General features: G+C 40.2%; 1 protein-coding gene across 4 annotated transcripts in view; it reads right to left on the bottom strand.

The window, feature by feature from the left end:
• Positions 1-24,235, bottom strand: part of amot (angiomotin) — a 138,700-nt gene that overhangs the window by 17,438 nt on the left and 97,027 nt on the right. For all 4 annotated transcript variants that reach the window (XM_028595382.1, XM_028595381.1, XM_028595383.1 and 1 more), the window contains 2 exons: positions 16,295-16,444; positions 4,584-4,780 (listed from right to left, as the gene is read on the bottom strand). In XM_028595382.1, the coding sequence (XP_028451183.1) occupies positions 4,584-4,780; positions 16,295-16,444 (347 nt within the window). The remainder of the gene's footprint in view (positions 1-4,583; positions 4,781-16,294; positions 16,445-24,235) is intronic.

Here is a 24,235-nt window from a genome sequence, read left to right as displayed (position 1 = left end):
TTATGCGAGAAATCAACTATGTAAAGCTCAAATATGGGCCACTTTACGAAAATGGATGACTAATTGCAAATTTTGTCCGACTGTGTGTCGGAGTTCAGTGGCCGGTGCTGCCTGTGTTGTTAGCCTCGCCGTCTGGCCTGCCTTCCTTCACAGACCCCGGCCTGCTGTGAGCTCGATTGAGCTCCGTTACGGCTGGCAGCCCACAGCACTCCATACCCGCGCAAAGTCACCCTTTTTTGGGCTAATGGACTACCAAACGTGGTAAGAGATTGCTGGTGTAACAAGCTCGCTGACCGCGCTCTCACTCTCACACACGGGCCATTTAGCTAGGTAGCTGGAAGAGGGGAGCTGCAGGCCCTGGAGCTCTGTCAGGGCAGCGGCGTTTGGTAGGCCATTAGCCCCAAAAACTGTGACTTAGCACGGGTATGGAGTGCTGTGGGCTGCCAGCCGTGACGGAGCTCCAAGTACCTCATAGCAGGCTGCGGTCTGTGAAGGAAGGCAGGCCGGGCGGTGAGGCAGCAACACAGGCAGCACCGGTAGTGATGGTCAAATGAAGCTTCGCGAACCAGTGTCTTTACTTTCTGAGCTCACTAGATGGTGCTCTCGGTTCAACAAAGGGTTTGAAAACCCATTGAATTGCCATTCATTTCACCTTTTTCTTTGAACAGAGAGCGCCATCTAGTGAGCTCAGAAAATAAAGACACTGGTTCGCAAAGCTTCATTTGACCATCACTAAGCACCGGCCGCTGAACTCCAACACACAGTCTTGCCAAATTTGCAATTAGCCATATTTACATTTTCGTAAAACGGCCCATATTTGAGCTTTATATAGTTGATTTCTCGCTTAAAAAATTCTCAGAAGTGATATAGTCCGACAAACGGTGACTTTGCGCGGGTAGGGAGTGCTGAGGGCTGCCAGCCATGACGGAGCTCCAAGTACCTCATAGCAGGCCGTGGTCTGTGAAGGAAGGCAGGCCGGGCGGCGAGGCAGCAACACAGGCAGCACCGGCCGCTGAACTCCGACACACAGTCTTACCAAATTTGCAATTAGCCATCAATTTTCGTAAAACAGCCCATATTTGAGCTTTATATAGTTGATTTCTTGCTTAAAAAAGTTAATTTAATAACAAAATAGCCTGACAAACAATGTATAACTTTGCAGTGTCTGAAATATGAGACCTGCTGTCGAGTCTCCCATGTGTTTCTATGTAGTTTGCTCAAACCAATCAGCGTGCAGCTCATTCTAAATATTCATGAGCATACCATATTTGGAAGAAAAGCTGTTGTTCCAAATAGAGCCATATTCACAGGGTAGTTAAGGGCTTAATAAAATAGCATTCGGGCTATTGTCAGCCCAACCAAAGTTAGGAGACCTTAAGGTGTAAAACAGTGTAAAATACCCTATATAATCATTCTATCACCCCTTTAAGCCATAATAACACTCTGTATAGTTGCAACACACCTTTCTTTCCACAGTTCATAAGACTCCTCAACATTTTCATTACCATATTTATACCACCATTTAAAATTGTTTTGTCTTGTTTTTTTTCTCATCTAGCTTAACAGCTAGCAAACAACTTTCATTCTGTTGTGCAACCCTATGTTGTAGAATAACAATACATGAATCTTGACCCTCATATGAGAGGCATCAGTGTCTGAAACAATGGCTCAGAGAATGAATAAATGCTTCATTTCGAACATCGAAAAAAACACAATAAAGGCTAAAATAACAAAAACACAATATTAATTTACCTTGTCCGAAAAGGAATAGGAAGAAACAAAAGCTTACCCACCCCTTTTCCCCTACTATAACAATAATCATTGTGAATGGCTTCATATTTATATAATATCCTATCTTTAACACATTCTTTACAATTTGCTACATATGTATATATGCAAACACTGCAAAAAAGAAAACATACATATTTACAAATGTATATATTCACCATAGAAATAAATAATGCAAATAAAAAATTTAAAAATCTGTGAGACACCTGATCAAAACACTCCTTCCTCCCTGTACCTTGTGAAAACCATAGTTTTGTACGTTTTTTTATACTGAGTCATGCTTGGACATTGTCTTAGCGATTCTAAACAAAGTTTTTAACAGATACAGATGTTTTTAAAAAATATTTTTGAATATTGCCATGGAGTAGGTTGTTTATTGATTTATACATTATTCGTGCAATTTGAAAATGAACCAGATCACTGAATTTGAATGTTTTCAACTTTAAGAATAGTGAACTTGTGTGTTCTCTGTAAACGGTATTATGGATCTATCCTTATGGATCTTTTTTGCAATATAGATAGTAATGATAGTATTACCCTAAACTTTCGTACAGTATTTTAATATGGTAATATCAGTAAAGAATGTAGAGTAATTTGTTGTCCAAAACATGTTTTGTCTTACTCAGTACTAAAATGCTTCTTGAAAGTTTACTGTGAACATGTTTTATGCAAGATTATCCAACTTATTTTGTCATCTATTATTACACCAAGAAACTTATTTTCATTAACTCTTTCAATGTCCACACTAGTGGACTGCATTGGGATTCTCGCGGGAGCAGGCGGTTTTAATGTGGGACTGCAGCTGGGAGCGGGCGGTCCAAAAGTAGACAGTGGGTCCCAGGATTCAGGAACGCTGCTCCTGATCAGTGCTGTAACCGACCGTTAGGTTTGCTAGCTAGGTTTCATAAGAAAATCAGCAACGCACACAGTGCATCCAGTTAAACACCAGCCAAACACTTTCTTAACACTCCTCTACTCCCTCTCTCTTACTTATTTCCCTGGGCACTGCACCCCACCCCTTTACTAGTACGGCGACCAGAGGGATACAATCAACAGGGACTAACATGAAATCTGTGTTAAAAGACAGGAAAATGAAACGAAATAAAACAGCCTTAGCAAAACAAACCACAGCCAACAACACATTCTCAAATAAGTGAAATAAACAAATGAATAGAATTCACTTTGCCCTTATTGCACTAGAATAACTAATCATTGCACTTGTATGAATGTAATTATGCACAAGAATGTAATTTTGCTGCTTATTACTGACAGGTATGCATATTTATTACCAGGGTGCGATCTGTGAAAAAAGCAGACAAAACAAAGCATGCAAGAATTAAATCCCCCTTTCAATACCACCATGGATATAGTGTCACTTGGCAGCCATGCCAAAACACTTATTTATGAACATCAATATCCAATGGAAAATAATCTCAAAATGAAATAGCACTACGTGGTGTCAACATAAAACACAGCGCTTTTAAGTTGGAGTTCACTTCGCAACAAAAACAAAATACTTTCACCCAGGAAACACTTGTTCGTTCCACAGGAGTGTTTTAACCACGATCTTTTTCCTAAACTTACCACTAGTACTAGTACTACTAGTACTAGCCTAAACTTGACTCGCCGCATTACGCTCACATTTTCTGGCTAAACTCAACTTCCATGGCCCCTGAAAGGACCGTCATCTAGCGGTGTCTGTAGCCGGTTCACAGTCACCTATTTGCGGCTAAACAACTGCCGCTGGTAGTCGGCATCCCGGAGCTCTTGCAGCAACTAAATACAACTAGCAATGTGTTCACTTTACAGCGCTTTACTTAGTTTAACTTTACTTCTATTTTAGGTATATCATTTATATTCTATTGGTGAAGTAGCATTGATCACTTTGAGGGGGGGATAGGCTACATTTTGTCTCCACCGGGAATAAAAATAAGTCAGCAGAGGCAGGGATATATAGACCAATAAGGGGGGAATCCCACGCATCCCCCTTGGAAAAATCGCACCCTGTTTATTACTACACAGTAAAATAACTATTTTACCTGTGGGAGGGGAGTAGACACAAAATCAATCTCCAATCTATCGACAATCAATCTAATGTTTGCGGTACAGGCGGGACCGGACACACAAGCTGCAGGAACGGGCGGGAGCAGAACACACACACTGCAGAGTCGGAGTGGGCAGGAGTGGGATTAAGAAAGAAGTCCCACACAGAGCTCTAGTCGACACCATCTACCTGTATCTCTACTTGAGGACTATTTTTACAGTTACCAAATAACATGATTTTAGTTTTGGTTAAGTTTAAAGATAATTTGTTTCTGTTAAACCGCCTTTTTAATTTGCACATTTCTGAAGTAATAGTATCCAGTAGCTCCTTTGAATTTCCCCTAGAATAAAAACTATTTATCATCTGCAAATAATACTTATTTTAATAGTTTTAAAACCTTTCAAATATCATTTATTAAAGAAGAAACAATTGTGGACCCAATACTGACCCCTGGGGGACGCCACAGGCAATGTCCAAGCATGATGATAAATAGTCCCCCAACTTCACAAATTGTCTCTTGTAAGTTTTCACCCAGTGCAATACTAACTCCCTGATCCCAGACCGTTCCAGTTTATTGGTTATTATTTTATGATTGATTGTGTTGAAGGCTTTTTTAAGATCTATGAAGAATCCAACTGTATACTGTTTGTGATATATAGTGTTTGTAATCTCCTTAATTGAATCAATTAATGCCAATGAAATTGAGCAGATTGATCTGAATAGAATTTCAATAACTGTCATGCACATGTACCTCTGAGTGGCAACAGAGGCAGCGGCGTCCAGGGCAAATTGCCTCATCACGCTCTCCTCCAAATACTTCTGCTCCCATTTGGTCATGTCGGCCTCCAGAGCCAGGATCCGCTCCTCCTTCTCCCTCAGGTGCTCCATCAGCGCTGTGGCGTTGTACTCTGATGGGACTGCACCACTGCTTTGAGTGCCTCCCTGACGCTGGGAGGGTTGAAAGAGACAATAAGAGGGGAAGCAGAAAGAACAAGGGAGACAGAACATAGGAGAAGAATTCTGTCATTTGTGGATTCAAAATTAAATATTTTGATAGCTATGCTACCTTACAAATGTAGGCATTTAAAGATTATTTTTTTGGGCTTTTCTGCCTTTAATTTTTGACAGGACAGCTAGGTGAGAAAGGGGAGAGAGAGGGGGTAAAGTTTAGATTCTCTGCCCGACCCGACCCACGGGTAGTGGAGCAATACCAGTGGAACACCAATGGATTTTAAGAATTACAAAAACAGAAAACACAATACAATAATAATAGTAATAATAATAATAATAATAATAATAATAATAATAATAATAATAATAATAATAATAATGTATTATTATTATTATTATTATTATTATTATTGTTTATAGAGCACTTTTCAAACTCCAAGTTACAAAGGTGCTCCACAAAACAAACAAAACAAGCCAGGCATAAAAACATCAGGTTTTTTAAACAACAAATAAAAACTATTTGATGAATAAATACCTGTACAGTGAGAAAAAAAGAACAGTTTAAAAAAAATAAAAGGCAGTTCTAGGAGGTTCAACCTCAAATAAAATTAGAAAAGGCTCTCCGATAAAAGTATGTTTTAAGAAGGGACTTAAAGGAGATCACTGACTCAGCTGACCTAATATCCTCTCGTAGGTCGTTCCAGAGCCTCGGTGCCTTGACTTAGAACGCTCTGTCCCCTTTAGTTTTCAGCCAGCTCTCTGGAACAGACAAAAGACCTCTGCCCGAGGATCTCAAAGTACGTACCGGCATGTACGGTACCAGGAGGTCAGAAATATACGTAGGTGCGAGGCCGTGAAGAGTCTAAAGTTCCCACAACATGGTGCTCTTTGGATGCTTTTATATAGACCTTTGTGGTCTCCTAATACTGTATCTGAAGTCTCTTTCCCGAAATTCAGCCTTGGTGCAGAATCACAGCCACTAGAGCCAGTCCCACAATGAGCTTTGCTTAGTGTGTGCCATTTCTGTGTCTGTAGCTATTGAGGAGGAGAGAGGGGTGGGAAAGGTGGAGGGTGGGGGTGTGGCCTTGACCAACTGCTACTTTGCTCGTTTGAAAGCCATGATGTCTCTCTCCTTATGACCTCATAAGGAGCAAGATTCCAGATCGGCCCATCTGAGCTTTAATTTTCTCAAAGGCAGAGCAGGATACCCAGAGCTCGGTTTAGACCTATCGCCATTTCTAGCCACTGGGGGACCATAGGCAGGCTGGGGGAACGCATATTAATGTTAAAAAACCTCATAAAGTGAAATTTTCATGCCACGGGACTGTTAAAAGTGATCAGTAAAATCTTAAAATCTATTCTAAAACATACTGGCAGGGAGAGGGGTCCAGAGGCTAAAACAGGAGTGATGTGATCCCGTCCTTTGGTTCTGGTTAAAAGCCTGGCAGCTGAGTTTTGCACATTCTGGAGTTGATTTACAGATTTCTGATTCAAACAAGTAAAAAGACAGTTGCAATAAGGCATGATGAGATAAAGCATGTAAAATAGTCTCTGTGTCTTTGAAAGTTAACATGGATGGTATTTTTGAAATGTTTCTAAGATGATAAAAACATGATTGCGCCAGTTGTGTGGTATACCGCTCAAAACTCAAGTTACTGTCAAACAAAACGCCAAGATTCCTTGCAACAGGTTCAATTTTGTCCAATAGGGGACCACCTGAAGGCATTATTTGCTGGGACCTTATGACAAGGATCTCTGTTCCAGGGTCTGTGTGTCAAACCGGGAGGTATATCTGCATATCAATAGCATACAAATGAAAACAGACACCATGTCTATGAATAATGTGCCCATGTATAAAGAAAAGAAAATTTGTCCCAAAACTGACCCCTGCGGTACACCATCAGCAGAAAATGTAGAGACATAGTTATCCACAGAGACATAGAACCTATTTAACCATTAAGAAAAGAACTATTCCAAAGCTGTACCAGATATCCCCACCCAATGCCTCAGTCTAACAGTCCAACAGGATGCTGTGATTGATCGTGGTAAAGGTCCAGGAGTACAAGGATAGAGCACATGCCATCATCAGCAAAATTTAAAAGGTTGTTAGTGACCTTAAGCAAGGCAGTCTCAGTGCTGTGATGCTTTGGAAAACCAGATTGTAACTCTTCAAATATCTTGTTGTTTTCTAGTGCTGAGAGAAGCTGCTTGGATACTATTTTATTTTTAATATAAATAAATAGGCTTTTTTAGCATTGGGTTTACACAAGAAGTTTTAAAATAATCAGGGACACAACCATTTGACAAGGAACTGAAGCAAACAAGGCACGGCAGATTCCATTACTTTTAGTAAAAACTTTGTGGGTATCACATCAAGTGGGCTTGAAGACACATATGTGATACCGTTTGTAAATGTTCAGCCATGGTAATAGGATAAAACTGATTAAAACTGTGTTGATGCGAGTGAAGGACATCATGATATGAGGGATCGGGGGTAATAGACACTTTAATTGACTCCACTTTGTCAGTAAAATAAGATGAAAATATTTCACACTCATCACTTTCAACTGGGGCACAAGGAGGGGCTGGATTTACCAGCTGATTGACAGTCAATCAAGGATTATGTTTATTGGCAGAAATTAGTTCTCAAAAATATTGTTTCCTCGCATCCTTTACCATATTGTTGTAAAGGAATAATTGCTCCTTCATAATATCATAATATACTTGGAGACTAGACTTTTTTCCATCTGCGCTCAGCTTTCAGACATTCTCTCAAGTGCGGATATTGTCATTCATCCAATGTTGCTTTCTTTCTGAGGATTTAGATCTAACCTTGAGAGGATCCATATTGTTTAATTACGAAAAGCAGAAGAATTAAAATGATTGACCAGATCATTGGTGTGAGAGTTATCAGACAAATGTTGGCTTTAACTAAAACAGTGCACACAGTGAACTTTGAGACGCTTTGCTCATTAAGGATGCGAGTACACGAGAAGCGGGAAAAGACAGTTTTGATTACAGGTGATTCACAGGTAAAAACTATATACGTGTGATCCGATACAGTCATGTCCAATAGGTCCACAGAAGGTCCAAGAAGCCAGGGTAAATACAAGGTCCAATGTATGAACACGGTTATGTGTTTGTCCACACACATACGTAAAGTTAAAAGAGGTGGTGATGTTTAAAAAATCAGAAGCATGGACATTAGTGGAATCATCAACATGGATGTTAAAATCCCCACAGAGAACAACTTGTCATAATTTAAAACATGAGAGGATAACAATTCTGGTAGTTCTCTTAAAAAACTGCCAGTTGGTTTTAGGGGGCAATAAATGACTGCAAATATGATGGGATGGAGGCTGCTGAGTTTAAAAGTGAGAAATTCAAACGAGGAGAATTCATCACAGGGCACATTCACAAGGCCACCACAACGACTGCTGGCCCTGGGTTGATTAAAACAATCATAATTTGGAAGATGTAGTTCACAAGCTGACAATAATCATTGGTTTGCAACCAAGATTCAGTCAAAACATAAAATCTAAGTTTGCAGATGAAATAAAATAATTTAAAATAAAAGTCTTACTGGACAAAGATCTCACATTGAAGAGTACAATTTAAAGTGCATGTTTGGGGGGCTGAGGTAGATACACTCGCTATAATCCTTACAATATTATTAATATTTCTATGGGGGATGCACGTGTTTGGGTTGACTAACCTATGTGTTATGATTACAGGAATATCAGAACTATGTGAAACAGCACTGGAAAGAGTCGGCTTCATACGCCTGTAGGAGGAGCTAGTGAGCGAGATGGAGAGTATCTGTGGCAGTGAAGAAGAGTTACATTCAGTGACCAGTGGTGTGTCCAGGTGTGCTACAGGAGTGATTTGTCATGTGGTGGAGATAGCATGAAGTATCTTTGCAGCTAGGGCACGGGTACCCTATGGACTGGGGTGAATACCATCACTGTTAAAAAATGATGCACTCTCCCAGAAAAGATTAAAATTATCAATTAGGACTGCGTTGTGTGAGGACTGCTTAAATCTTTTATCAGACCTTTAATCTGTATTCAATTAGTTTGCTTGTATTTTAGTTATAATAAATTAAGTTGTTTTAAATTGCAATCTCTGTCTGCATTTTGTTTGGGTCAGCACAACTCCGAAGTAGAAAAATATATTAAACTTTTATTGGAAGTCACACCCCACACCTGTGACAATTACAAAGGCATTTAACGTTACTCTCTAACTGGGACTGTTAAGGAAAACATGTTCCTTTGACTATGTGTTAATCATTTGAACATTTCTCTGAATGCATCTGTTCGAAATTGTCTCACTGTTGTATGAGCTATGACATTGAGATGTAGTCAGATTAACTATGTAAAGGGCTTTTCTTGTTCACTGATTTATGAGCTGTAGAGAGGCTTGAGACTATAAAATGTGTATGTTAAACTGAATGAAGTTCTGACAGTTTGTCTTTGAAAGAAGAGGACACAATATGTTTGAATGACTATTGAAGGACAAGTTAAATATATAGAGACATTTATAAGCTTGCTATTGGCTACTGGAAATTGTTGAACAACCTTTTCATTGGTTTGTAAAAATATTAATTTGGCAGCTTTCCAATGAGCGCAGATTTCTTTGTTCTGTAACAAGTATATATTCACACTATGTTCTCTGAGTTCTTTGGGAGATGCTGGGGGAAACTGGTGTTTTCCTCTGTAAGCTCCCCATGTGATTAATTACTCTTCTTTTATGTACCTTCTCTGTGACTTAATTACATTAAAACCTTTGCAATATATCACTTGTAACCATTCTCTGTGTTTTGTGTTCTCTGTGTGCCAAGAAAATACCCATAACAGGATGTTTTGGGACCGATCGGGGGGAATATCACACAGTGATACACTGGTAAAAGCAAGTGAAGTATAACCATGTATCCAGCTAATTTAAAATAGCTCACGTTAGGGCTGGACGATAGTGAATAAAACTGACATTTCAATATTATTTTTCCTGCGATATAAAAAAATACATGAATTTTTACCAGATGACATGAATGGCTCTGTTTGGAAATAATTAATCATTCTTGAATTACTGGGGTGATTTTATATATATATATATATACAAACACAAAATGACGTAGTCAAATACACTGGTTGACTCACATGACACCATTGTATTAAAATTATGATTTGGTTGTTAGATAAATTGATCATCATTGATTGTGATTGGTGGTTCACTGTGCATGCAGAGCCTGCATGTCATGGACAGTGTTGCCACAGTTACTTTGAAAAAGTAACTTAGTTACTTTACAGATTACTTGATTTTAAAAGTAACTTAGTTACTTTACAGATTACTTGATTTTAAAAGTAACGAAGTTAGATTACAAGTTACTTTATTAGTTACATGCAGCAGCTGCCGACCCCCCCACAGCCTCAACATAAACATGACAACCGGTTTATTGTGAGGCAGCTCAGCGTGGCCAGTATTAGGATCTGGTTTATTATGGCACAAAAGAGAGCCAGTCAAGCATTTCCTCTACAACATAATGCCCGACCAACTTCTTCAACTCTCCCCCACTTACTGGTTTTGCACTGAAGTCCAGCTTTTGTTGTTTGGGTGGTGGGGGACCTCCTGCTCTCTGCTTCCCACCACCTGCTGGGACTTGCTCTGTAAGTTTGACTGCAGTGCTGCAACTCCAAATGGTTCTTCAAATGTGACATAGTGTTTTTGTAGCTAGATAGCACTTTGTCGCCACCAGCACAGAGTGTACAACCAACCTTAATACTGCCATCTTTAGCTGACACAAACTCTAAACAGTGACTGTATTTCCAGCTAGAAGCGCGCATCTCTCTCCTCCCTCCATTGTTGTTTACGTTTGTGTCGCTGCGTGGTACACGTCAACTGTCCTCATGCTGAAAACGTGACTTGTCGCATACGTGACTTCACTCCCCAAGAAGAATGCAAAAATATATATTTTTACTAAGGAAAATGACAAAAATAGTAACGCACAGTGACTTGGATAAGTAACTTTAATCTGATTACTGGTTTGGAAATAGTAACGCGTTAGATTACTCGTTACTGAAAAAAGTGGTTAGATTAGAGTATATGGCATAACTGGTCATGGACTAGCAACAAACTACGTGTATCAAGGAACCCTTAAATCAATGTAAATTACTTTATATCAGACACAGACTTCTCTTGTAGATTAGTGTTACATATCCAGCTCCGCAGCTCAGAACTGTAGTTGGAAGAAACCCCTTGTTTCTTTAGGCTTACTCAATTAGCTTCAGCCTGGCTCATAGCTGGTAACTAGCTTTTAGTCTGGCAACTCTGTGGTGAAGAAAGGTCAGGAGACGTCATGATGCATTACAGTTTTTTACAACTGCTTACCCAAAAAATCACGCGATTTTGAAACCTCTCATTTAAAGAGCAAAACAGCACACCAAATCTCCAAAACCATATGCCTTTCACTCAGTTTCCAATTGCTTAAAACACTTTTCAAAACACTAAACACAATTCTCTACTTAAGACACAAAAATCTGACAAGAAGTGACTTGCTTTCCTTTTCCAAACACAAGCAATCAAAATGCTACACATATTCATCAGGGGCATGTTCAATCTCAAAACGGTGTGTAACGCTTTGCTACAGTTTCCTGGTTGAACAACACGTTTCCTCGGAACGGTTTACAACAGACTTTGAGGTAGGTATGTTTTCTCTCATTTGGTGAGTGTGTCACAGGTAATACCCAATCAATAGCGACGTGTATATTACAGTTTTTTACAACTGCTTACACACTAAATCTTTATGTCACAATTTTTTAAACCTCTCACTCAAAGAGCAAAACTACACACCAAATCTCCAAAACCATAAGCTATTTCAGTTTTCAATTGCATAAAAAACTTTTTTCAAAACACTACCCACAATTCTCTAACTAACACATAAAAATCTAACAAATCGGTGTATAACGCCAAATACAACCAATTAAATTGCTTCACTTATTCACCTGGTCACACACTCCTCATATTTGCAAACACTAATTGCTTAACTGAACACTCACCAATCACTGCTTTATTATAGGCCTAATAGGTCAAAGGTCAGGTTACCAGATCAGATTTCTTTTGAACAATGGATGCCAACAATAGACAGAGAGCAAGGAGAGTAGGAGGGAGAGGCAGGGGACGACTAGGACAAGTTCAAGGAGGAAGAGTTGGAAACAGAGGAGGAAGAGGAGGACCAGTTGGAAGAGGACCAGTTGGAAGAGGACAAGGGCAAAGAATAGAAGGAAGGAGAGCCATCTCTGATGAGATCAAGGCCACACTTATTAAAAACTGTTGATGCCCCCCCCTTCCACACACACACACACACACACACACACACACACACACACACACACACACACACACACACACACACACACACACACACACAACACACAACACACAACACACCCCGGCCTGCTGTGAGCTCGATTGAGCTCCGTTATGGCTGGCAGCCCACAGCACTCCATACCCGTGCAAAGTCACCCTTTTTTGGGCTAATGGACTACCAAACGCCGCTGCTCTGACAGAGCTCCAGGGCCTGCAACTCCCCTCTTCCTGCTAGCTAAATACCCGGTGTGTGAGTGAGAGCGCGGTCAGTGAGCTTGTTACGCCAACAATCTCTTACCACAAGTTCCAGTTAATCTTTTAATGTGTGTAATTATAATGTATTCAGTTATTTAAACAAACGATTGAGGAAATAAACGCCGCTTGTCCGCGAGTCTCATTGATAGAGCCTGCGGCTGGATGTAGCTCTATCAATGAGAGCTAGCTAGCCTCCTCTTAGAATTCCTCTGAAATTCACAAATATTCATTAACTTGAAATCGGACACCGTTGTTAGCTTTACAAAACATTTAGTTAGATGTTGTATAAGTGGCGTGACGAAATTCAAAGTAAGTAAATATACTCGAATTACGCCGAAAATGAAGCTAACTATCCGTAATTTGTAGCTACACATAGCTAGGACTGAAAGGACAGTCGCAGCTAACGAAACCCCTAATCTTCACAAATATTCATTAACTTGAAATCGGACACCGTTGTTAGCTTTATAAGACATTTAGGTAGATGTTGTATAAGTGGCGTGACGTGTGTAACGTGGTAAGAGATTGCTGGTGTTACAAGCTTGCTGACCGCGCTCTCACTCTCACACATGGGCCATTTAGCTAGCTAGCTGGAAGAGGGGAGCTGCAGGCCCTGGAGATCTGTCAGGGCAGCGGCATTTGGTAGGCCATTAGCCCAAAAACGGTGACTTTGCGCGGGTATTGAGTGCTGTGGGCTGCCAGCCATGACGGAGCTCGAAGTACCTCATAGCAGGCCGGGGTCTGTGAAGGAAGGCAGGCCGGGCGGCGAGGCAGCAACACAGGCAGCACCGGCCGCTGAACTCCGACACACAGTCTTACCAAATTTGCAATTAGCCATCAATTTTCGTAAAACGGCCCATATTTGAGCTTTATATAGTTGATTTCTCGCTTAAAAAAGTGAATTTAATAACGAAATAGCCTGACAAACAATGTATAACTTTGCAGTGTCTGAAATATGAGACCTGCTGTCGAGTCTCCCATGTGTTTCTATGTAGTTTGCTCAAACCAATCAGCGTGCAGCTCATTCTAAATATTCATGAGCATACCATATTTGGAAGAAAAGCTCTTGTTCCAAATAGAGCCATATTCACAGGGTAGTTAAGGGCCTAATAAAATAGCATTCGGGCAATTTTCAGCCCAACCAATGTTACATACCCTATTAGGAGACCTTAAGGAACAGTGTAAAATACCCTATATAATCATTCTATCACCCCTTTAAGACTAGAAAATAAATACAGTCTATTTCAATTTATACAACACTGTTCTACTGTTACAACAGTAGGGCTGGGCAATATATAAGATATATAATATATAAGACTAGATTTTGGATATCCTAATATCGTGATATGACATAAGTGTTGTCTTTTGCTGGTTTTAAAGGCTGCATTACAGTAAAGTGATGTACTTTTCTGAACTTACCAGACTGTTCTAGCTGTTCTATTATTTGCCTTTTCCCCACTTAAGACATTATGTCCACATTATTTATGATTATTTATCTAAAATCTAAGTGTGAATATATTTTGTTAGAGCCCCAATTGTCAACCCAAGAATATCGCCGCAATATCGATATCGAGGTATTTGGTCAAGAATATCGTGATATCAGATTTTCTCACTATCGCCCAGCCCTATTAAATAAATATTTTCTGTTTCAACATTGCATTGGTGTTTACAGTAAACTTCTCAACCCTTCTTAGTAAATTACTTTCACTGTAGAACATTGTATGGAAATGTAGATATAACTGAAGACAAAGACAATGAAAGACAAAAGTGCTTTAGATTTAGAACAACAGTGTGTACATGGTATATCCAAACATTTAGTATTATGAAAAAAGTGTTTGTGTTTGAGATTTGAGACATTTTGTATTATGTGTGTGCAGTTTTGGGAATTGTGTGTAGAGTTTTAAAAAAGGAGACGTTTTTGAAAACGTGTGTAAGCAGTTATAAAAAACTGTAACTCGGGTAATAAAAAGTCAGTGCGCTTGCACACACAGCAGGGTGTTTAATGCAACCCTGTTTCACTTTAAATAAACGGTTTGCTACGTTTTGTCGGGGCTGAACGTGGCCCTGGTCACACACACATTCCTCACGTGCAAACACTAATTGCTTAACGACTGTTGTTGAACAATGGATGCCAACAATAGACAGAGAGCGAGGGGAGTAGGAGGGAGAGGCAGGGGATGACAATAAGTTCAAGGAGGAAAAGTTGGAAGAACAGGAGGGGGAGGAGGAGGAGAACAAGGGCACACACACACACACACACACACACACACACACACACACACACACACACACACACACACACACACACACACACACACACACAAACACAGTTCTTTATGTAACTATGATACTTTAGGTTTACATACTTTATTTTATATTTTTATGGTTTTGTGTTCTTGAATGCTACTGTACAAACCACAGTAATGTTTTGCCAAATAAATATTTTCTTTTTCAACATTGCATTAGTGTTTACATTGTACTTCTCAACCCCTCTCAGTATATTACTTTCATTGTAGAACATTGTATGGAAATGTAGATATAAGCCTATGAAAAACAAAAGAGCTTTAGATTTAGAACAGTATACAAAAAAAATAATCCCAAAATTTGCTAAAAAGTGTTTGTGCTTAAAAAATGCTTCATTTTGAGATGTGTTCATGGCATTTTAAATGCAGTGTTTCATTTTTAAAAGGATGTGAAGCATTTTGCATTGTGTGCAGTTTTGGAAATTGTGTGTAGAGTTTTTTTTAAAAGGAGACATAACTTTGAAAACGTGTGTAAAGCAGTTGTAAAAAACTGTGATCAGGTGCTTTATTTTGCATTTGCAGCGAACATAAAACACTGACTACTATAGCTTCACTACCCATGGAAAGCATGCTCTTCCCTGTGTCTGTGGCACCTGCACCTGTAAGGGGATTTCATTGGTGATGTTACAGTAATTTTTATTATTTATTATTTATTGTTATACTGAATTATAATACTGATGTTTATAATCTACTTGCAGCTGAATGTTTCTAGGTTTCAGTTATGGGATATTTAGATTAGTGAGACTAGAATATTTAATATCAAAACGAGGAAGTTTAGTTCAGATTAACTGTGAAACCAAGTTCTGACTGTCTTCATCTAACCGTCCATCCACCCATTTGAATAGGTCAGAAATTTCCTTTGCCTGTGAACCGGATTTGATGCTTTAGATTGTGTAGGGAAGATATAGCAATAGGGCCTTCAGACGTTAATCTCCCGTAGACAAGCTGCTGCCGATTTTTCTCTTTCTGCATATAGGTTGCTTCATTCATTTTTCACCATTAATGTGTTAATTCTGCGTTAGTTCCCATTCATTCCTTACTTTCATTAATGTATGCTTATTCTGATTTAGTAGTGCATTTTCTTAGGTAAATAAATTCTTCATTTATAAAGAACCTGATTATGTGAGTTTGTGAATGTGAAGTATTAATAAGCCTCTGTTCACTATGATCTCCATTCTCTGTAGCACGACCTCCGAATTATGAGACTAGAAGGCATGGTTATCCTATGATATATTAAATATTAATTCATGTCAATTAATTAAGTACCCACAACTATTCCTATTGCACATGTGCACATTGCAATGTCAATGCTAAAACAAAACATCTTGCAGCCCTAGCTCATGTTACTGTATTGTGTGAACAGTTAACTTCATTTAATATTGTATTTGGCGTCACCATCTCTGCATCCGGAGGTTAGCAGCCCAAGACGATTGTGATTGATTTAAAGAAATGCAAACAACACAGAGCGTTTTTTCTCCTATACTGGAATGTATGTGTGGTGGAGCCAGACCTTACTCACTTATGTGAGACTACATCACGATAGTCTCTTCACTCGTCTATGTGGTCATTAATCAGCACAGGTCTGGAGTGTTACCTGCTGCATGCGTAGTGACTCCAGCTCTCTCTCCAGTCTAGTACGGAGTCGATGCTCGAGTTGTTCTCTCTTCTCACAGGCTGCCTGAAGCTGAGCTAGAGCCTGCTGCATCCTCTCCACCTTCTCAACGTAAACCTGCTTCTTCTTCAGCTGCGCAGAGAGAGAGAAAGAGAGAGAGAGAGAGACAGCAATCGTTACATCATGGTAACTCTGTTAGAGGAAATGCGCTTTTCCTCCGCTGCTCTCCCCTGCCTCTCCCCGTGAAATGTGTTGTTTGTTTGATGTGTATATGTGTGTGTTTGTGTGTGTGTATGTGTGTGTGTGTGTGTGTGTCTATGTGTCCGTGCGTCTTTATGTGGTCGTGTCTGATTGTAGGTGTCTGTGTGTGGGAATGTTGTCTTTCTGCACCTGCTATTCCCCCACAGTTACCGATACAAGTTACCAAATTGTCACATTTCAAGCACTTTCACCTGTTTTGCACCAATAATGATCTTGTTTCTATTTTTTACCTTTTTAATAATTGAATTTCTTTTCTCACAAAAAAACAAATATGAACCATAAATTATGTATTTATCATTGGTAATTGAGCTAAATCTGTTAAGTATTAAGGCTGTGTAACAAAAATATGAACACTACACAAGGGTTAAGGCTTCCAAACAGGATTTTGTTTCGATGTTCTACCTCTGTATATCATTGATAAATGAGGGCCACTGGCCCTCATTTATCAACCTAACGTAGAAACCAGCGCAGATATGAGCGCAGAAATCATCTTACGACAGGCTTCACGTGTGATTTATGAAACGTTTGTATCACACCAATCAGAGCGTAAGAATGGTCGTACATTGATAAATGCAGCGGCTGGAAACGATCGTAATTTAAATATCACGCCCCAATATATTCTTGGTTTTGAGGCCTCGCCCCTACAATTCACGACATGGTGAGACGTAATCTGGCTGAGAAGCGTAACTTTTCAGAGGTGGAGATTGAAACCCTGATATCTCTGGTTCATTTGCACTAACGTGAGTACTTTTTGGCAGCCTGAAAACTGGTATTAAAGGCTGTAGAAAGAATGCGGAATGGAAAGAGATCACTGATGCGGTCAACAGTGTTGCCGTAGTAAATCGGACTCCAGCTGAAGTTTAGCCTATTTAATTTATACATCCTTGACGCATTTTCTATAGTCCTAGTAATATACATGCTTATATTGCAATCTCTTAGGCCTACATGGTGTACCTATATTTAAATAAACACACGGTAGCGGAGTTTTTGCAGTGTCTTTTATTTTACTCGTTTTTTTAATCATTAGTCATAACGAGACAACAGCTGAGGCAGAGCGCGTGTCCTCCGCCCCCCCCGTGCTGGACCACCACCACGACCCTGTCTCCTGACAGCAGAGGGGCTGGAAACACAAGCCGAAATAACTTGGTCAATGGCAGAAATAAATCGTTCACGACATAGAAATGAAAACCTGAATAATAAATAAAAATGTTGGGGATCTCATCGCTGCTCTTTGCACATGATGTGGTCCTGATGGCATCATCGGCCTGCGACCTTCAGCACTCACTGGATCGGTTCGCAACCGAGTGCGAAGCGGTTGGGATGAGGATCAGCACCTCTAAATCTGAGGCCATGGTTCTCAGCAGGAAACCGATGGAATGCCTTCTCCAGGTAGGGAATGAGTCCTTACCCCAAGTGAAGGAGTTCAAGTACCTTGGGGTTTTGTTCGCGAGTGAGGGGACAATGGAGCGGGAGATTGGTCGGAGAATCGGCGCAGCGGGTGCGGTATTGCATTCAATCTATCGCACCGTTGTGACGAAAAGAGAGCTTAGCCAGAAGGCAAAGCTCTCGATCTACCGGTCAGTTTTCGTTCCTACCCTCACCTATGGTCATGAAGGCTGGGTCATGACCGAAAGAACGAGATCCAGGGTACAAGCTGCTGAAATGGGTTTCCTCAGGAGGGTGGCTGGCGTCTCCCTTAGAGATAGGGTGAGAAGCTCAGTCATCCGTGAGGAGCTCGGAGTAGAGCCGCTGCTCCTTTGCGTCGAAAAGGAGCCAGTTGAGGTGGTTCGGGCATCTGGTAAGGATGCCCCTGGGCGCCCCCTAGGGAGGTGTTCCAGGCACGTCCAGCTGGGAGGAGGCCTCGGGAAGACCCAGGACTAGGTGGAGGGATTATATCTCCAACCTGGCCTGGGAACGCCTCGATCCCCAGTCGGAGCTGGTTAATGTTGCTCGGGAAAGGGAAGTTTGGGGTCCCCTGCTGGAGCTGCTCCCCCCGCGACCCGACACCGGATAAGCGGACGAAGATGGATGGATGGATGGATGGATGGAATGTTGGGCATCGTCATGTTTTCTGTATTGAATATCATTGCCAAACATAACACTATAGGCTACCTTTTAAAAGCGAGGAATAATAATATCCTGTCTCCTTCAGTTGGGGCTGTTCTGGACACTGCTCTCTGGGCATCGGTTCATCTGGCTCCATCGCTACATTTATGGCACCCAGTTTCCCTGCGAGATGTTGTGCAGAACCCCCCAGGCTAAAACAATGTTGCAGACTTTTTCTGCCGTGTATAGGGTCCCCCCCCCCCACTGATGCTAGCCATGTGCCCTTAAATAATCCGATGGAGCGCTCCACCGTGGCACGTGTGCGTACGTGTGCACTATTGTACCGGCTCATAGAGGTCTTTTAAAAGAGCCAGATCTGCCATTGCTGATAAGTGATCAACTGATGACTTCTCCTTCTCCTGTTAAACTGATTATATGCTGCACTGCAAGGCCACGCTGACTGGGAAACTTGCGTACACGAGTTCAGACGAGACGTGAGATTTGATCGCAGCCTACGCTCACGTTCAAATTGATAAATGCCGAGCTTTGCGTAGGAATCGGCGTACGCCCGTTGTACGCCTGTTTTAGGTCGTACGCACGTTTCATAAATGAGGGCCACTGAATCGTGTTTTTTCCCCATTTTTCCGTTTCGTGATTGGTGATCAAGGGCTCCTTTCAAGGCTGGAATATTCATTGATTGATTAACATGGACCTTATTAGGACAAATATGGGACGACCTTGGGAGGAGCGTGAGGCTCGTGCATGACCGCATAAGGTAACGCATGTCCGTATTTATAACGAGAAGAGTGTGTACCGGTGTGCGCCGCAAGGTGTTATAAATCAGAATATTGGGCCTCATTCACCAACAGTTCTTACGAAGAAATGTGTTCTTAAACTCTTCTTACGAACTTTTTACGAAGATTCTGGCATTCACTAATGTTTTCTTAACTTGGATATGTTCTTAGCTAAGAACAAAATCTACGAACACTGAAAAACACTCTTACGCACATTTGAGTGATGACAATTTGCTCCAAATGATTGCTTACTGCATTTTATTTAATTCTACAGTCGTTTACAATGATAGTATTGTACTATAATGTATTTCTGATCATTTGTTGAAAAAAAAATCATATTATACAAAAAACACACTAACACTACAATACAATTTACATCAGCAATTAAACGGATTAAATCTTGCGTTATTTGGTGATTGATCGCTATTTATAGGACCAAAATGCAGTGGTAGAATGTAACAAAGTACAAATTCGTCCTAACTACTTAAGTAGGCTACATTTTTCACGTATCTGTACTTTACTTAAGTAGACTCAATAGTGCATAGCCTACTTTTGACTTTTACTTTACTTTACTTACTACATTTGGCAACAATTATCTATACTTTTTACTCCACTACATTTCTACAATGTTCCGTTACATTTTCTGATCAGTTTCCCCCCTGCCAAAACGTCTTCCTGACCATCACACGTTTGTCTCACCAGTGAAGTTTGGTTGCCGTAGATACTGTATATATGGGGCACCGCTGATCCAAGCCGGCTCTGGTGCTGCAGAGCCCGGGCGCAGCGCCGCTGACACTCGGTAATACAGCCTCCAGTAAAAGTGAAAATGAAAACGTTTGTTTTTATTATTCCCGTTTTTAAATCATAGTTGACATCTATTTCTCACCACAGCGTTGTTTACTCCTCCGCCAGGCTGCGTAAGACGCGTTCATATCTTATTTATTTGGCTGGACCTGTTCACATCTCCCTATTTGCGCTGCTTCACACACTTTATTTGCTTACTTGCATGGTTAAAGAAAATAAAATACATCCAGGAATAAAACCGACCGCATTCCGATTCTAACAACACATTTCCGTTTTATGCTGGTTAGGATAGGAACTTTTTTTAAAAGCCAGGCCTTGTTTGTGGTAGTGGACACCTTCTACTTTTACTAAAGTAAATATGTCTCTGGTTATTTGTACTTTTATTTAAGTACTGAGATTCAGTACTTCCTCGACCGCGGCTCCGACAATCTCCGAAAAGTCTCCCAGGAGGTGCACAGGAAGTGTCATGTCCTTATATGGGAATTTGCGGGGCGTTTTCTTATGCTAATTAGGAAAACGTCAGTTACGAAGACGTTCGTTCATCAATCCTAAGAACACAGATGGGAACAAATCTGCTGTTTTGTTCATGACACGTCATGAATCCGACGTAGACTTTTCTTAGGAACCTTCTTAGGAACATATTTAAGAGAGAACTTGGGAAGATATTGGTGAATGAGGCCCATTGTTTTTGCGTATGGAAATTCTGACTTTTTTGCGCACAAAATCTTTCCGAATAGAATCTACGCACAGTTTTATAAAGGACAGAGAAACTGCAAAATCTTCCTGAGTCATAGTGGATTAGCAGGAATTGCTGTCAAACATTTAGAATGCTTGTTTTCTACTTTGATCTGTTCCCTTTGTTGACCAAATATGGCCAAAAACATTTTTCAGTGCAGCAAATAACCACAGGAATTCTGTTTAAGGGCACCAAGACAACAACAAATAAACATCAGACTTCTAGTATCAATCCTTAAGAGCAGTGGTTCTCAAGCTTTTTTCAATAATGAACAGTTTTTTTAAGCTATGTACCCCTTAACCAGTGCAAATAATTTTTGGTAGAAAAAAAAAAGTCTATATAAAGAGGGAAAATACAGTGATGTCAGCGATAGATTTACTAAAAAACAGGTGAGAAAAACTTATTTTTTTAAACGACAAAACCTTGGAAAAAGACAGTAGAAATAAGGAAGTAAGGCATGAATATGGAGCTAAAAGATTCTCAATAAAGATAAATGCACACACTACATTCACATATGCACACACAGGATTCATACATCCACACACATGATTCATAAATACACACACATACACAAATGCACACAAAATTCACAAATACACAAAATTTAAAAAGCACAGAAGATTCACAAATGCATACAAAATTCAGAAATGCAAACAAAATTTACAAATGCACACAAGATTCAGAAATGCACAGGACAAGATTCAGAAATGTATTTCTGATGCACACACTTGATATCTTGATTTACAAACTGCTTGCGGTCTGTGAACTGCACAAATGCCTTTTTTTAAACAGGGAATGATCTGCAACCAATCAGATATCTCCCTTGTTTTAGCCAATCACAAGAACGCACCCCACGTGGGGGATTGTTTACTTATAGGCCAATTGAGAATGAGGAGATGTCGTCACGGCACAGCCCCAAGGGGGTAAGCTTCGCTTCAGAACTCGAACCTTCGATGGCGTCATTTTGTTGCTACAAAGGTATCACCTCTTGGTAGCATTCCAGTGACCGCCATTTTTTTTTTACGTCACTTGACTGTAAATAACTTTACATCTGAAACGTTTAAAGACTGTATTTGTCTGTTGTTTATTTCTAAAGAAACACGACAATGTATAAAAGGTTCCATTACCTTGTACCTCACGTTATGGCTCCGTAGCAGACGTTTTTGTAAAAATAGGCTAACGATTGTGTCATAACCAAGTGCCTTACTGTCACACAGTAGAGAAATTACCGTATAGTATAAGAGAAGCTTGCAGGCAGTTTCGATTTACATTAGCTGTTTAGGTTTAATTACTAATGTTAACTAGCATGTTAGTAAGCAATAATTAGCCTGTGCTTATGTTATCTCTTTACATATACCTACACTCTCCGTCTCTATAAGATTGGAAATGATTGAGATTTCTCTTGGCACAGCTACCAGAAGACTTACAACTTTCAGACACGTTGCTCACGTCACATTTACGTTGTCTCTCTCAGTTGGAGGCTGCGCAGTAAAGCAAGAGATCACCGGAAAAGTGCTTCTAATAGCCTTCACTGGTCTCCGTCCAGAGCAACGGGGTCTATTGGTCCATTATATATATGTCAATGCACAGCCCCTGCCCCGAGAGATCCCCCTTCCGCCATTTTGAACTGCTCATGTTCATTGTTTATGTTGGTTGCGAAGGTCTTTATTCTAGAGACGTCGGATTTATCAGGTGGCTGCAATTAGACGAAAGGACTTTACTTTCGACCTAATCTCCCAGTCGATAAAAGTGAGTTCTCTGCATATTCATTCGGGTAAGTTCTCTTAAAATGTGTTTATGTTGTCGGCTCTTAAAGCCACGAAGTGCACCTAGCTAACGTTGTTGCCTAGCCTGCTAGCTAACTACAGTGCTAGCTAAGCATAAGTGAATACACCCTGCTAATCATTTAACATAAGGCTGTTAGCTGGGTCGCTGTCTTTGTGCCATTTGTGTTTGTAAAGTTTAATTTACTATCTTTCCATCAAATTGTGACCTGGACACAGGAAACTTCTAGCTGAATAATTCTACTCAGATGCTACCTGTTTTAATAACTAGTTAGGTATACATGCTCTTAAAAGACATTAGCGAAACGTGTATCTTTATTATAACATTTATTCAAACGTGACTATATACTGTACACAAGTATATTCAACATGAAAAGCTTTAGGCTAGTCTAGTTATCCAACCTGTCCTGGTAAGATTAGAATTGTATAGAAAGTATATTTAAGCATACTGTAACATGAAGGTACTTCATGTAACTGTATAGTGGTGTAGTTTATTTATCATGGTCTTAACTGACAACTGTTGACCATTTAACACACTTAGCTACACCTAGCGCTTATGTTGGTTGTAGCATTGTAGCTTGTGCGTTTACAGTAATATTTAACCTTTCTCACTTGCAGTTTACTGCATATCATACTGCCTGTGGCAACCTCCATTAGCTCGTAGCGTTTACCTTGTTGTAGTTGCTGATCATATTTTGCACTGCATTTGTTTGAAAGCTAGAAGGTAATGGACAATGAGCTAATGTTACATACATGCAGTAAAATACAAGCTAGCTAATGTAAACTGTTAGCTACTGTAAGCTTAATGTAATTAAGATGAATTAATGCAATTCTCCTTACCAGTAAGTGTTATGACAACTACAAAGTACAAACATGAACGTTTGAAAAGTTTTTAATTTATTGACATGGGATAAAGAAGAGAAAATGATAGCCTATCAGTGTCAGTAACGTTACCCACCTTCGCACGTTGCGGCCAAAGTTGCCGACAGAATATTCTCCTCCTGCAAGCAGACTGACGCTGATTCACTTTCTCCATCTCAACAAAACAAATTAAACAGCCCAGTTCACAGTTCCACATCCATTTCGTCAAGTGTTTTGAAATGCAGCGTTCACACTGTCGCCCCCTATACAGTCTATGGTTGCCCCTGGTTACCGATAGTGTAGGTATGCCAAAATGGTGGATGGGCTCAGGCACCTCCCAAATCGTGACCAATGGACCAATAGACCCCGTTGCTCTGGACGGAGACCAGTGAAGGCTATTAGAAGCACTTTTCGCAGCCTCCAACTGACAGAGACAACGTAAATGACGTCAAAATGGCGTATGTATATATATATATATACACACAGAATGTATTAAAAATTAAGATAAAAAGAGCAGTAATAATGTAATCTGTTAGTGTGTGGTGTGCTGTTCTGGCCAAATTGTTGCTATACAAACACTATAGGAACAAAACTGTTCAATGTATCATTACATGTGTGGGGTCTCTCACATTTTCAA

Source organism: Perca flavescens, chromosome 13 (assembly GCF_004354835.1).
Source record: "Perca flavescens isolate YP-PL-M2 chromosome 13, PFLA_1.0, whole genome shotgun sequence".
Lineage (NCBI taxonomy): Eukaryota > Metazoa > Chordata > Actinopteri > Perciformes > Percidae > Perca > Perca flavescens.
This window is presented reverse-complemented; position numbering and strand designations above follow the sequence as displayed.